Below are 16,510 nucleotides of genomic sequence, written 5' to 3' on the forward strand. Positions count from 1 at the left end.
TACACAAGGCTCGGTACTATGTTTCGCTTTCGGCAACAAGAAGTAGCGCAAAGGGAAAGTAGTTGAATGGACGGCGTTTGATTTGTAAATTCGTTTTGAGGGAAAGTAGCTGCGACGAATTTCGAAACACCTTCCGCTGCGGGCTCGTTGGTGCGAAAGGCAGGACACCGTACGGCTTGCGCTGCGCTTGCGAAGTACATTCTGCTGGCGCGGCAGAAAGTAGTGCGGATGCGTTTATGGCGCAATTGCGTGTGAGTGCTCGCTTGCGCAACGAAGTAGTCCCGACTCATTTCGACACGCATTCCACAGCCTGTATCTGATCGTACGAAACATTAGTGAGAAGATTGTGCAGCATTCTTTAGCTCACCTTCTTATTGCGCGATGGAAAATTAGAACGGCGGAATAGTACAGCGCTCGCCCGTGTGCATGCTTTGCTCGAAAAAAAGTAGTGCGTACGTGTTTATTCAGCGCTTGCACATCGCACTTGACTGCGTTAGGTGGAGTCATCACTCCTCTGTTAGGCTATACTCGCGAGCTGACGATTTACATAGTCGCGGATACATTCATGCATTCGCCGCGACTTCGTGCATGTTCTCATGAATGAGCGAGGCTGCTCACAAAAACACGGCAAAAGTAGTTCCGAAGCTTCCAAAATGTTTTGTCTCCACTTACACGGAACATTCAGTAACAGGAAACTAGGTAGATTCGACAAGTTTGTGAACAGCCTGTGCTGCAACATCAAACTGTGTGGCGCACTGCATCGCAATCTTATGCTGCGCGGCATAAAATAGTCCTGGTGAAGGTGCAGGCGACAAGACTGTGTAGAGCCCGTGTTGCAGCTTCTTCTTGCGCAGCAGAAAATAGTGCCGGCGATACTCAACAGCGCTTGCGTATTACGTTTCTTTGCATCGAAAATAGAGCGAAAACAATGCAGCAAATGCAATTGAACGCTACGGATTTCGTACTTTTCGTCATCTGCTTATACCCTGCTGCCTTTAACAGACGACATGGCGGTCGCCAACACGCACGCGTTGCGGAAGAATACAGAGTGCCACATTGCTTTCACTGTCCTAGCGCACACACACCACCTAACCCTAAATATCGCGGACAAGCTCGTGTGGCAGTGAATCGATATATTTACAGGGGCGGATAAAGCTCTGCACGTGACAGTGCACTAATTAGTCCGGCGGAGTTTGAACGCGCTTTCTGTTTCGGCGTGCTATTCTGGACACCGTGACATTTCGTCATGTTGACGCCTTTAGCCAATAAGAGAGCCCGTAGCGGGCCCGTGAGCCAATAAGAAGAGGCGAAATGGCAAATTCGACAATGTGCCGGTGTTAACAGTGTAGGGAACCTTCGTGCAAATCGCTTACATGCATATTCCCTAATACAGTGCCCGGAACCCGAAGGTCTACGTTTGCTATTCACGGATATAGACAAATTCTGCCATATTTTGAAATATGTAATGGCGGCGCTTTGAGCCAACCAGAGATGCCATAGCAGCCCACTGGGAGAAATCAGAGCAAAGACTATGGCGAATTCGACCATATGGCGGAATTGGACAGTATCCTTGAATTGTGCCCTAGGCTAGGGGCCTCGGTTTATCGGAACAGGTATACTGAATTTGGGTGGCTTGCTACTCACCATTTTCGCATCGGACAAAACCCCGAAAGTGCGAAGCGAAAGCATAAAACCATGCTTCAACATTGTGTTATGTATTCCACGCCTTTCTAATGCAAATATTGAAGTGAGTAGGGTGTGTTCGTGTTTCCAGTTCCCCAGCTTAAACAAACACGTACGAAACTGTGGGCACTACTTTCAGGAGCGCCTGCCACGCGTGCGCTCCACCCTCGGGAGCTTTACGTTCGTTGCCAAGCTTAGGACATCGCTGTACGGTTTTAGTGTGACTACGCCCAGGCCGGGACGATTGCGTACGACACGGCTCACGGACGCTGGCGCCTTCATCGGGGAGCTCGCGGATGTGTAGAGAAACAAAAAGGAAATTTCAGCGCGTCAGACAGCATTCAGAGCGAGGTGAGAGGATACTGCGATTGTCTCGGGTCCGGGGACAATTTTACGGTGGGTGACTTCTGGGCGCGTCCACTGCCCTCCAGACGTATCTTCCATGGAGTGAGAGTGCGAGTGAGTTAGCGAGGGTGATGGAGAGGGAGAGAGAGCCCCTCGAAGAATGTCCTTTCGAGTGGCCGTCGGCGGTTCCGCTCGAGAGGTGAAGATTCGGCCCGACTCCGCGCTCCATTAATTCTTTGCAGCCGCTGTGTGTGCCGATGGAAGGCCCAGACCGTGAGAAAACGCCCTACCCTCTCTTCCCGCTCCTCCTCCTCCTCCTCCTCCTCCTCCTCCTCCTCCGCCTCCTCCTCCTCCCAAGCTCTGTGTGCTCCACAGCGTCGGATTGCAAAATCTTGAACGTGTGGCGAAGAAGCGGTGGCTCCGCCTCAGGTGCGGTTTCTTAGATGTGCGGAAAACTGAGGAGTGGTCTTTGGCACAGGAAGATGACACCGCGCGCGCTGCCGCATTATTCAAACAAGTTACGCGGAAATCTGAGAGGTCTCAGAGGTTTCCGAGTACGGAAGAATTCGCCATTCACCTGACTCTCGCGAAGCGATGAAGAGGGGGTACCATTCCGGCGCACGCGAAAAACTAATCGGGTCCTCTTTGTAGCAAATAACGGGATCAACATTCTCAAACTGCACGCCACAATGAAGGAGGGGGCGGAGAGGGGACTTTCGATGAATTCCAACTGTCCGGGGTTCTTTAACGCGCCCCTGATCTGGTGCACCTAATCACGAGAGTCTTTTTTTGTCATTCTCACTTAGTCAGAAGGTCGCGGATTCCTCCGATCGATAATCGAACCCACGACCTCGTGCTCAGCAGCATGACGTCAAAGCCACTGAGCCAATACGATGTACTCCGGTGAATGGCAGCTTTCGCTAACTGCTTCCACCTAGCCGACTTCCGCGGAAATTAATTGAATAATTAATTTGTTTCAAGCTTGCGGCGTTTCCAGTCCTCGATTAAATTGGCATCGCACTGCCTTTGGCTATAACCTCTGATTAGCTCACATGGTATACAGCGACTGCTCTGTAATGGCAGGCGTAATTTTCTTTTTCAACCGCAGTGTTTGGTTTCAAAGGAAACTCAAATGAGTCTGCAAAACAGTAATCTGCATGTTGTTGTTGTCGTCAGTTTTCTAAAAATGAAAATTAAAAGGGTATCTGCTCCTATTCACATTATAGTAGTAATAAGAAAATATTATCAGTAATTACTAGTTCCGTAAGTAATTTCCGTTGTAAGTAGGCTGCAGCTTACTTACACTGAGGTTTTATTAAAAGACTCGCTGCAGCTATTCGACTGTTTTCTCCTCAGGCCTGGCAGTTCCTAACATCAACAGAAATGACATCGTTATACAAAATAACCGGTTGGTTGGTTACGGTGTTTGTTACATGCGGTGTTAGCCTGACATCGTTTTTAAAGAGCTGCTGAAGTCGCCAGCTGTGTGCTTGTTAAAGGGAAGAGCACGCTTAAAAGAATTAGACTATGCGTTGAGTAGTCTGCGAAAACTTGCTTTCGGCTTACGTATTCATGGGAATAAGAATAAGAATGGGCTGGAGTGCGTTTGGCAGGCATTCCCAAATCATGAACAGCAGGTTGCCGTTATCCCTCAAGAGAAAAGTATATAATAGCTGTGTCTTACCAGTACTCACCTACGGGGCAGAAACCTGGAGGCTTACGAAAAGGGTTCTACTCAAATTGAGGACGACACAACGAGCTATGGAAAGAAGAATGATAGGTGTAACGTTAAGGGATAAGAAAAGAGCAGATTGGGTGAGGGAACAAACGCGAGTTAATGACATCTTAGTTGAAATCAAGAAAAAGAAATGGGCATGGGCAGGACATGTAATGAGGAGGGAAGATAACCGATGGTCATTAAGGGTTACGGACTGGATCCCAAGGGAAGGGAAGCGTAGCAGGGGGCGGCAGAAAGTTAGGTGGGCGGATGAGATTAAGAAGTTTGCAGGGACGGCATGGCCACAATTAGTACATGACCGGGGTTGTTGGAGAAGTATGGGAGAGGCCTTTGCCCTGCAGTGGGCGTAACCAGGCTCATGATGATGATGATGATGATGATGATTCATGGGAAATCTCAGTGTTCGATAAAACTCAAACCCGACAGAGAGAGAGAGAGAGAGAGAGAGAGAGAGAGAGAGAGAGAGTATTGAGAGCAAAGATAGACCTGAGCAAGGTCGACCTGAGTTCGTGCGTTCTAGTCTGCTACTCTGCACTGGGGAAAAGGGGAGTGAAAATATGGGGATGGATGAAGACGAGGAGAAGGGAAGTGCTAACGTTTGCGTGCCGCCTTGGAACAGCCTAAACGATTACCGGAGCGAAGATTACGCAAATTCTCGAGTTAGAACGTCAGAAGCTGTCGACTGGCTCCAATAACGAAATTTTAGCAGATGCTAGCCACTAAATATTCTTATCTATTAGGCTGTACACAGGCAGCGCTAAAAATCTTTAAACTGTTCGACGTTCGCCAACACTAGTGAGTTCCGCACGGTTGATACCGATTGGCTAATTAGGGCTCGTTGCTACGCAACACATTCGGAGAATTCCAAAGCACGATTGGTGGATAGGAAAAACGTGACGCACCTGCTTCAAGCTGCTCTCGCAGAAGCCGTCCAGCTTGCCTTTCTCTTCCTCCAAGCTCTGCATTTGCTGGTTGAAAGGAAAAAAAAAAAAACCAGGTGACTGAGAAACGGCGGGTGTGTTCGGTTTGCGAAAAACAATTAGCAGGACCACTTTTCTATACACTGTACACCGTTTAAGCAGGTCACTGACCAAGGTCAAAATAAAGATAAGGTGGTGTTTAGAGATCTGTACGGTTGTGATAAGGGGGATCCGTACGGATCTCGAAACGTCATTTTATTTTTATTTTGACCTTGGTCAGCCACTTGCTCCATTTTCTAGCAATGCTTTTACCTCACCAGAAGGTATTCCGTCGAACTCTTGACTGCTGTGTTCCTTCTTATTTTTTTCTGCCCCTTTTTCTTTTTTTTTTCGTCACTTCTGTAGTTAATTTCGTCCCTGCAACTGACTGCCAGGTACAGCCCGACAAGCCTCATTGGCTTGGGCAGACCCGTTCTGTATGCGGTGCTTTTACGACAAATAAAGCATTTATTACTATTATTATTATTTACTGTGAGCTACAACGTGGAAGTTCGTGGCAAGCAGCCGCGCGCTGTAGCGCATAATGAGCGCGATAGTCAGCTGACCTACACGGTTAGTTGCAAAATAATAATGAAATAAAAAATATGCGCCATATGCGCCGCAAGGATACGAAACTGTCAGTTACTACTCCACCCTTATCTCTGGACCCAACTCCCATTTGAGCCAAGTCTGTTTGTGCCACGTCACTTCTGTTTGTGCAAGTCACGCCGCATACAGGGAACATCGAGGATGAGCTGTTCCCTTTGCGACGCGATTCGTTGCTGCTCAGCCAGGTGGAAGCTCGTCCACGTATTCAAACGAGCAATCTGCGTCGTCGCGTGAATCAGGCTTTTGTCTCATCAGCCTGGTTACGCCCACAGCAGGGTAAAGGCCTCTCCCATACTTGTCCAACTAGCCCGGTCATGTGCTGATTGTGTCCATGCTGTCCCTGCAAACTTCTTAATTTCATCCGCCAACCTAACTTTCTGCCGCCCCCTGCTACGCTTCCCTTCTCTTGGAATCCAGTCCATAACCCTTATCCAGACCCTAACTCTTATTTCCAAGCTTTTATCTAATCAACTTCAACTGTGGCACACAGACTTGAATGCGCCCATGGTACGACTACCGACGGATTTGCCGGGCGTTCATATACTTGTATGCACACACCTTATCGGCCGGCGGTGTGTATACAGTTCGGACTGTGAATAGTGCGTCACTGAATTGAATTCTGGAGTTTTCCCTGTCAGAAGCACGGCTTGATTATGAAGCACGCCGTAGTGGGGGACTCCGGATTAATATTGACCGGGAATTTAACGCGCCACCAATGTACGGGACACGGGCGTTTTTGCATTTCGCCCCCATCGAAATGAGGCCGCCGCGGCCGGGATTTGATCCCGCGACCTCGTGCTTAGCAGCGCAACACCATTGCCGCTAAGTCACCGCGGCGGATAGGACGTTGCTATACTGGAGGCAATATAGGGTGTTCCTTTTTTTTTTTTAGCGGCACCATATTTTAAAAAACTGTCTGTGGCAGACAGCAAAATTCTAACCCATGATCTAAATTGCTCTAGGCGGCGGTCATTACTTCTACGAAAAATCAGAGTGCTTAATTGAAAATTAATATAATCATGCTAACTAACTATTAATTATTGATGCACTTATATGAGTCACTTATATATATGAGGCACTGATATTTGTTTTGCTGCATTACTCAACCTGCGTTATTTCAGTTCATTCTTGATGTAATATCTTTGACTTATGTATATCTATGACTCCCCCCCCCTTATGTAATACCCTGTAAATGGTCCTTAAGGGTCCAATAAATGATGATGATGATGATGATGATGATGTGATGATGAGTCTAAGAATTGTAGCTAGTGAGTTCATAAGGCATATCCACTGGGAACGAATTCTTTGCGTTGCACCAGTTTCGAAATTTAATTTTTAAGGTGCCCGACGAAATACATTGGTGCCCCAGTTACTTTTGCGCTTCAGTGCATGAAACAGCGTTTTCTTTAAGAAAGTAGGGGCCTCCCATCGAGTTATTTAGTTCGAAAGTTAGAACTGTGATATCTTCCACAGGCAATATTTAAACATTTGGGGGAGCTAAAAAATAAAGGAGAACATAAGCACCCTGTAGAGCACGCGTAATGCATCTTACCGCTGTATACAGCCGAAAGATAAGCACATGTACAGTGTTTGTAGAAGTTAAAAAAAAAGTTATGTTCTCGTGTTTTATGAGCGACTTCATTGTGGGGCACGCAGTAATGAGGGGACTCCGGATTAATTTGTTCACCTGGGATTCCTAAACGTGCACGTAAACTTAACTACATAGCGTTCTCTTCCCCCCACCCCCCCTTTTTTTTTTGCACTTCGGCCCTACCGGAATGCGGCCGCCGTATGTGGGAGTTTTTTTTTCAGGTTTCGACAATCAGCCGTTCTTTTTAATTATTATATGGTATTTAGGAGATGTCGCCGGCTACTCCTTTTCGCATAGGGATAAAAAAAAGAACTAATCGTAGCAAAAGTAGTAAAATCATAACAACGCAAATTCCAGTAACATAAGCACACTAATGTCACACTGTAACTGAAAGTCAACTCAGAAACACACCAACACAAAGTCCAGTCACATATGTGCACTGAGGTAAACACAAAGTCCGGTGACGTAGCTAGGCTAAAATCAGGGCACATAAGAAATCGCGGATTAAATTCGTATGAAGTTACAAAAAACCAGGCATTAGATTGGCCAAAGTCCAGTAAAAGAAAATTATAGAATGCGCTATCACATTTAAACACTCTACTCAATACTTTCCGAGAATATTGTCCGAAAAGATTGTCCCAGGGAGTTTGGACCGACCCTGCGCGATTGTTTTAAAGACAGCGAACAAGGCCCTGCAAGAAACTAGTCTCGATTTGCGATTTTCAATAGTCTTCGCTGTTTATATATTCATTCAAACCTCAACTCTCGTCACTTCAGTATCGCCCCTTCTCTCTATGGCAAAGAAAAGTGGTGATGGTGATGCCACGCATCACCACTATTTTTTTTTTCTGATGAGTTCTCGTTCCCCGATGCGGAGAAGTGTCCAAATCTGATTCAGGTCGAGATCTGAGCTTTTCCCATCGCGATGAACGTCTTCATCTCTCAAGATAAAGTGCGTCGTCAGCTCTGAGCGCACATGCGCAGAGCGTTTTCGACATGTGCTGTTATATATGATGTTGCAACATCATGATGATGACGCAGCATCAGTCCTAAAGCTAGCGTTCTTCCAATACCTGTCACTGTTGATTCGCGCCATTAGCCTACGAGCAGTGCGACTATACAAGTAGAAGCGGATGAGCAGTCGCCACGTGATCGTAGACATGCATCAGCCAGACCTTGGGCCTAAGCAGGACGTCCCGTCAGCAGGACAGAGTATAAAATGCGCACGAGCGTGCTTCGAAAGCGCCCGCGGACGCAGAGGCACACCTTGATCTCTTTGTCGACGTTGGAGCCCCGGTTTCCGGCCCGGCTTTTCTTGCGCTGCTTCTTGACGATGGAGGCGATCTTGAGGTAGGACTCGTGGTGCGTCTTCTGCTGCTGCATGAACCGCTTCTGCTCGCTCTGCGAATCGGGGGAGAGAGAGAGATGGGTGGGTGAACGAACGGACGGACGGACGGACGGACGGACTAATTAATTCATTTACATTTGTACGCCGCGACCGAAGAAGCCGTACTAATCGAATTGTGAGAATTTTACCGTTACAATCCTTGGACTTTGGTTGCCGAAACCACGATATGATTTTGAGGCACGCCGTAGTTGGGGAGTTCGGAATAATTTCTACCACCTGGTGATCGTTAGCGTGCACTCAAATCTAAGCGCACAAGCATTTTAGCATTTCCAGTTTCGAGGATGGGGCGAATGAGGGTTTTATATGTAGGGAGTCTAGTTTCTTGAGGAGCAAGACGCAGCGTACGATGCAAGTATAACCTAATCTTTTAAGGGCATTGTTACAGGTGACATCAATGCGTTTCGACCATGACAAATTGTGTGTTCGTAGGGTACCTAAATATTTAAATACCAAAATAGAACTACACAACTAGTCTCTTATCACGCGATAGCTATAGATAAACAGAGGTAACACAGAGACAACGAAGACGCCCCTCGACCTAACGAAACAACCGGACAAACATGGATACTCACGGCCACCACCTTGGCGTCCTTCTCGATGTTGGATTCCAGCGGAACGATCACGTCCACGTAGAAGGCCTTGAGCTGTGACGTCAGATAAAGAAAAAAAATAAGAATTCGCTTGAGGTGCGGAGCAGTGATAGTATTCTTTTAACTGTTTCCTTTTTTAAAAAAAATCATTTTCAAGGAGTAGTTTACTTCAGTTTGATAACTCTAAAGCCTGCAATTTTTTTCTCTTTCAGTTTGAATCTCAGGCTCAGAGACCCGATTTCCTTTCAGCGGTTCAACATACAGATTTTCTTTGTCTGTCTTTTATATATGTGCTGTTCGATTCTTGGCAAATCCCCCAATGTGTGCCACTGATGCAAGCCCGGAGGAATGAAAAAAGAAAGAAAGCCAAGAGGAGGCGTCACGAGACAATATTAAAGCCTACCATTGTAAATAAAATTAAAAAAAAAACGAGGAATCATGGGAAAGCACGTGATGGAAATTGCGAACGGCCATTTCTAGTTGCCCCGCCTTACTGCACCAGATTCGTCGTCTCCTTGTCTGCAGAGGCGCTCGGAACTTGCAGTGCGCGGTTAATCGTGCCAACGATGCTGATTTAGCGTCGCCGCTGTAGCGGCAACAGTCGTGCCGCTCGCATTTGCTCTCCGGCGGGTCGAGTCCAGTTGGGGTTAGATTTGCCCGTCGTGCTCACTTAAACCCTCGCCGGTCGGGTCGACCGAACGTCGAGTCGCGCTGAGCTAGCCCGACTGCATGGAGTTTACGTTGACCCAGCCCGACTCATTTGAAGCGCCCATGCCCGTATCCACAAAACGTTCTTACGCTAAAAGCGTTCTTGCCAGCCGATAGGGATGCAGGACATATTATTAGCGAAGGCGATCAGCCAATGAAAAGCAGCACTTACGAACGAAAAGCTTTGTGAATTCGGCCCCAGATTTAGCGGAATTTTTTTTAACCTTCCGTTGCACGCCCTCGCGATTTTCGACCAGGCACAGCAAGCTAAGAAAGGGGAAGTGGACCAATCACAGTTAGAAATGGTTCTGGGCGCAAAAAATTTAGACACGGACAACGTGTCTTTTTCGTATTAGCGATATGGTGTCGTCGAAGAGATGAAGACGAATGTTCACGGTGTTTTCCGCGTTACCCCTGCAAGAGTGGACACTCCGAATGGTAAGCTTCTCAACGCAAAAAAAAAAGAAATAAAAGACCGGTACTAATTTAGTTGGTTGTCGATTCCTTAATGAGCGTTTCGTCCATAAGTGTGATTCGCTACAAGGGTATATCTCCCGCTACCAACAACAGTATATGCGTAGATAACGCTCTTAATAATCGTATGGTTCTGGCCTAGGCGAGATGCAATATCTAGCGTAGCGATACCTGATAAGTATAATGCAGTTTCACCTGTAATAACCATCAGCCCCACACAGGTGAGCCGAAATCACGCTGTGCTATAGACAAGACTTACACAAGCCGTAGAACAGCGAATGAACACACTTCTCGCCTGCTTGCTACAAGTCGACCTTTCCAAGCATGCAGGCGACTCCCGCTACGACGCAAAAGCGTCCACGCACGCGTTATTGGGCTTTCGGAGAGCCACGAGGCGTTAGGTGGCGAGGCGGAGAGCGTAGGTGGCGCTACGTGAGGCAAGCGAGGCCGTTAGGACTCGCCACTGCCATCATCCATCATTCAAAACCCAAGAAAAACGAGCTTACACACACTTGGCGTCACCTGCGTTCCAACGAAGCGCCTCCCGCCACCATTTTGTTTGTCTCGTTTACGTCAGGCAAAGCTTAAGTTTGATTAATGCGACCCTGCCTTGCGGACAGCTCCCGACACACAGCACTATTTGCCTCTGCGAAAACGGTACAGCGCTGAGGAGGTAACGAGCCGGGGCTGCTTAAGCATTCGCAGTAACGGACAGCATTAGATCAGGGCAGGGCGCCCGCTTGCGCTGAACGCCTTTTCTGCTAAAATCATTTTCTGAATGACTTAAGTTCAATATCGTAATTTCAAACGAACTGAGGCATAGTCTGCTTTTATAGCGTCGTCTGTTTTATTTTCACGAAAGCAGACGATCGAAGTCACAACAGATGAGTCCACTGTGGAGCGGCAGGTATGCTGCCGACTTTTGACACTTAGTGTCAACTCTCACCGTCCGTTACCGTATGAAGCCCTCATTATTGAGGAGGTCGATACCCTAAACAATTATTCGAGGCATTTCAAGCCAAATCGATCCCACTTCGAAGCAGTGCATTGCCGCGTTGAAGACCTCTTCTATTTCTCAAAAGAAGACACCGATTCCTCTTCTTTCAAAAAGACAGACGTCTGCTTCTCGAAAGCAGACGGTAAAAATTTACAGAAGGCGCGATTTATATTATGCACTGCGCACGCTCTATTCTCTGATGGGCTAACGCGAGCTCTGACTACCCCACTGCTGTACAGTATTAACGAGACAGCACTCCTCCGTGAGGCCGCTGCAGCGTACGCCTATCCACAGGCTGTGGCAGGCTGAATTTCGCGGATCCCTTGCTCGTGCGACGAATGCACGAGCCTACACCTGGCCTAAAAACTGCCAGCCCCTGCTCGTGCATAATGAGGCGCGGAGAGATTAGTCGCCGGATATGACTAATTAAGACGAGGCGAGCCTCGCATCACCCCCTCCTCCCCCGCCGACGTCCGCAGCTCATTCATATTGATTGAAGCGTCGGCTTGCAGGGAGGGAGGCGTAGCTGAGCTTGCACGTGTCTGCAGCCGTCGACACTGCCTGTTCACGAGATGGGCACGTCAACGGCCGGCGCACCACAAAGAGGGCGACTGCAGTCTGGTTAACGCACCCCAACACGGCTCCAATAAAAATTTGTCCATTTCCCCCTAGGGGACGAAGCGCTGAAAGCAGCATCGACTTTTAGCGCAGCTCCAAGGCTCCTCAAACGGTGTTCTTCAACAATGCGCAGGTGTGTGCGAGATGTTGGCGAGCGAGCGAGGCAACTGCTGCGCGGCAGCAGAAACAGCACCCTGACATGCTACCAGGCGCTTCGAAACGCTGGCTTGATAAGGAACGCCGAAATAGGGTGTGTTATAATTCTGGCCAGCATCGGAGACAGTCTGTGTGTAGTCAGCTATAAGGAGACTGCCGATACAGCTTCGAGCCCAAGTATGGAAGGCGCTTCGAACCGTCGGAAAGACGCATGGAAGACGATGATGATATTCTCGGCATACCGTTTGAAAAGGGGCGGTGACGAATAGTCACCCTGACTGCTTAATTTAATTAGGTATGCTATACACGTTTCTCATCCTAGCATTGCTGTATACACATCTTTAATTTCTTGTTTTCCCTCAAAGCTTCTCTTCCTATCTTGCAGCGCTACATGATCCGAGTGGATCAATTTCTTCCCAGCTTTTTTTTCCACCGATGCTCTAAACGTCTCTTGCTTATCTAGACTGCTGACCGGTTGACGCTTTCGTCCACTTTAAATCCCAACGCTTCTGGCAGGTGTACGTTGCATATCGGTCTCGCTGGGCGAATTCCTTCGCATTCCATTAGGTCGAGCTCAGTGGTCTCAGGATTTCTTCCCGCGATTATCACGGATTGTCACGAATTTCTACCACAAAAAAAATTTCCGGATTTTCGCGACGCCACTCGTTGACAAGAGGAAGTTCAGGAAAGTACAAACTCTGTACTTTAACTCTTCGCGTATGCGAACCCATGAAAAACACGACGTGACTTACATGAAGCGCATAGGAAATCGTGAGTACGTTTTCCTGTGCGCAGACGACCTTCCCTTCAAATTTCCAAGCGTCCTGCTTAGCCGCCACCTTGTTTGCACAGGAAAGTGGCCTGCATCGTTTTTTACTTCGACGGTGTCGTCGCGAAGCTGTTTTCTCTGACATCTTCGTGAAAAACTGGAACGGGACTTAAGATGGCCGCTGTCCGCTTAGCCGTCTACTTTGCCGGCTGTACGGCGAACACGGCAACGCAGCCAGCGACGTCGCAGGCGTCGCACTTCGACGCTGAACGCCAGTGTTTGCGGTCGCAGCTTTGGTTTAGCGTGAATTTCTGATGACTGCAAGCGCCACGATGTGGTACAGACGCAGCCGCTCACTTTGAATGCTATATAGTGTTTGTGTACACACACAACATTCGTTGCGGCAGCGGAATGGCCGAACGCTGCTCTGACTGGATCCGCTGCGGAGCCGATTGCGCGGATCGGGACAGTGCTTCTTCCACTTCGCTTCGAAGGCATTTTAACGCGACAGTGTCAAGGGCTCCGCGTCGCAGAAAATCCGGGGTCGACGTCCAGCGTCGACAGTCCTGTGAGCGAAAATTCTTCCCGAACCACGCATACTCAAACACGCAGGCCCTCCGTGTAGTGCAGAGGCTTTAGTGAACTAACTGAATTTCTCGAAGTAAAATGCGTCAGAGAAATTGTAAAGTACGACTTACACACAACCTACAGAAATTATAGCATCGGACTTTAATTTGAATATACGAGAAAACATAATTTTGTTACGCGAAAACTCAAAACACAAACCCCTATTCCAGCGTTTCTACCATTCACGGAGCGGAGCGCCCGGTTTCTTGCAACACCATGCAGATGGCGCTCGCCCCCGCGCGTCCGCGGCCCACGCAAGAGGCCGCGTTTCTACCAGAAAGCCCGCCCTCGCACGTAGCGTTCGCCACCAGCGTTTCCCGGTAAACTTTATGGTTACACAAGCTGAAGGTGCCGGGAAGCGTGGGAAGTCATCGGGAATCTTTGAATGCTATCGCGTTCCACTCTTAAAGGCGAAGCTTAAGGGTCCTCACATTTTTTTTTCAGCTAAATGCGCTGCGTGTCTCTCGCGTCTCTGAAGACCTATATAGCACCTAACCCTCCAAGCGCGAGCCCAGCCTGCCCCATCGTTACCGTGACAGCACGTGACAGCCGGCCGTGCCAGAACACGGACGGTTAGGTTATCGGGCCCCCCCACCACGGCCTGTCCACCCGCTCCCAAAACCTGCATTTTAGTTTTACGTCACAGCCATTCCTAAGTGGGAAACTGCTCCGACATGGAGACAGAAATTAAAAAAAAAAACTAAGCAAAGAAAACACGTGTTTGTGGTGTTTTATGTTCTCAGATAAACTAAATTCCGCGAACTTGTATTTCTCGGAAAGGCGATACGGGTTGCTACGCGGACGAGTAGTTCAACAGCAGGCTGCATATACGCTTTCTTATGCGCAGGAAGACAGCGCGGTGTAGGCTTCGCGGCACTGCGTACAACTATAATCACTCGTATAGATTACAACTGCCCGCGCGCGCAATTTGCTCAACGGCGGCAGAAATTGCACCCCTGAGTCCCGGGGCGGTGAACCAGCAGTCTTGAGAAGCACCGCTGGAGTGCGACGAGGAAGGAGGGATCGGCGGGGAATGCCCGCGGACTCTCTCTCTCTCTCTCTCTTGCTCCTCGCCGCCACTTTTCATCTACGCGTAGACCAACGGAGAAGCGTGAGGTCTGCTTACCACGTTCATCTGCTGGTTCTCAATCTCCTTCTGCACATCCACGAGCTGCATCAAAGCTGTGCCTGCGAGAAGATGCACAAAAGATTGCAACACGTGAGACACTTCGAGAACAGGAGAACAGACGAACAGGAAGAGAGAACAAGAAAAGAAACCGGCGAAAAACCCGGGTGCATTTTTGTTTGCTGAATCAAAACCTTCAGGCACCGCGTGTAACATTGGACACGCGCAAATAATTGGCGAAAATCAGAATTTTAAACGATGTCCACGACAAGTAAAAAAACTAAAATTCTGAGGTTTTACTTGCCGAAACTGCAATGTGATTATGAGGCGCGCCGTGGCGAGGAGGACCCTGAATCGGTTTTGACCGCCTGAGGTTCTCTAACCTGCGCCTAAAATCCGAGCCCACGAGCAGTTTTCCAGTTCGCCCCCTAAGCGAAATGCGGCCGCCGCGACTGGGATCGAACCCGCGACCTCGAGCTTAGCAGAGCAATGCCATAGCCGCTGGGCTAGCGCTACGGGTGGCAATCACAGTTAGTCGAAGCGAACGATGTCTAAAAAAAAAAATGAAGCCTAGGAAGGCACGCGAAAAAACTGAAATATGTTCCTTAATAATCTGCAGCTTTAATAACAAGATGCGGCATTAAAAAACACGCGATGAACTTCACGTCCGTAATAAAGAATATTGATCGGCAGTGATGGAACACGCTTGAGCCAGCGTTTTGGCATGGTATAATTAGTCTGCGCCAGTACATCAACAACTTTCCTTAGTAGCGTTTACGTAAGCGTAGTTCGATAAAGAACAACGCAAGGAAATACAACATCCCCACGGGAAGGCGCCGTACCCACAAACATAGCGTGGCGGGCGAGGCGCTTTACCAGTTTAGCTGTACGGAAGTGTCTGGGCCTCCGTTTACTTCCTTAGATGTAGTTAATGGTTAATCTACAGGTGAAACTCGCTTGTAATTTAACGAAAGGGCGGCGTTGAGCCTAATATAGAAAATCTGTGAGGAATGCACTGTAAAACAAGTAACACCCTTACAAGTTTAATGAAGGTGTGAATCGGTTTATAATTCACTCCATTACACTAAAGGGTGTAAGAGTGCGAGTTAGAAAAAAATTACACCCTTGTTCCTTTTTAAAGGTATAGAGGGAGCAACAGAAAATGATAAATGAAAGGCAGGGAGGTTAACCAGGACTGAGCCCGGTTGGCTACCCTGCACTGGGGGAAGGGCGAAAGGGGAGGGAAAGTTTAAGAGAATAAGAGAGAGTCCACTGTGGATATCACCGACGTGGTATAAGGTCTCTTGGCCTGCATCCACTGACAGTCACCCACTCCGGATCACAGACGGGCGCTCAATCCGGTCGCTTATTTTACAGTGTAAGGGACCACGGCGTCTGCCGGACCGGTGTGCATGCGCTTTTATACTGTTAGCGACACCGTTAAAGCGCGCTTTGCGCAACACTCCCCAAGGCAGGAAGGTATACGAAAGTTTTTGTGCTAGCAGCAAACTTGAGACGCAACTTCTCTGCTGCTAAACTTAGTTTTATGTGCATTTACGTTTGATTCTGGCGTTTTACGTGCCAAAACCACCATATGGTTCTGAGGCACGCCGTACACTCTTAGGCAAAATTACCACCCTTTTGCCACACAACAATAAACGTCATCCGTCTTGTCCGCATTTCCTCTCTTTAGCGCTGTGAGCCCGGTACTTCCCAGCAACGAACGGCATGCGCGTTATCAGCATCACATAGCTGCCGACAGGAAAGTAGCGGACGCGGCGTTTTGAAGAAAGGAAACGCAAGCAAGACAGATGACGATTATCGTTGTGTGGCAGAGGTACACCCCAAAGGGTGTAACTTTGTCTAAGAGTGCATCGGAATGGGGCCGCCGCGACCGGGATTTCATCCCGCGACCTCGGTGCTTACACTCTAAAAAACGTTTGCACCCTTTGGGGTGTATACCTGCCACACAACGATAATCATCATCTGCCTTGATGCGTTTTCTTTCTTGAAAACGCCGCGCCCGCTACTTTGCTGTCGGGAATGCTATGTCATGCTGATAACGCGCATGCCGTTCGTTACTGGAAAGTACCGGGCTCACAGCGTTAAAGA

General features: G+C 48.4%; 1 protein-coding gene across 5 annotated transcripts in view; it reads right to left on the reverse strand.

Moving 5' to 3' along the window:
- IRSp53 (Insulin receptor substrate 53 kDa) overlaps positions 1-16,510 on the reverse strand; it is a 218,023-nt gene that overhangs the window by 23,927 nt on the left and 177,586 nt on the right. For 4 of the 5 annotated variants that reach the window (XM_075701280.1, XM_075701279.1, XM_075701283.1 and 1 more), the window contains exons 4-7: positions 14,399-14,460; positions 8,906-8,977; positions 8,192-8,326; positions 4,669-4,734 (exon numbers count right to left, since the gene is read on the reverse strand). In XM_075701280.1, coding sequence (XP_075557395.1) covers positions 4,669-4,734; positions 8,192-8,326; positions 8,906-8,977; positions 14,399-14,460 — 335 coding nt within the window. The remainder of the gene's footprint in view (positions 1-4,668; positions 4,735-8,191; positions 8,327-8,905; positions 8,978-14,398; positions 14,461-16,510) is intronic. The other variant, XM_075701281.1, reaches the window with a different exon arrangement.

Source organism: Dermacentor variabilis, chromosome 8 (genome assembly GCF_050947875.1).
Source record: "Dermacentor variabilis isolate Ectoservices chromosome 8, ASM5094787v1, whole genome shotgun sequence".
NCBI lineage: Eukaryota > Metazoa > Arthropoda > Arachnida > Ixodida > Ixodidae > Dermacentor > Dermacentor variabilis.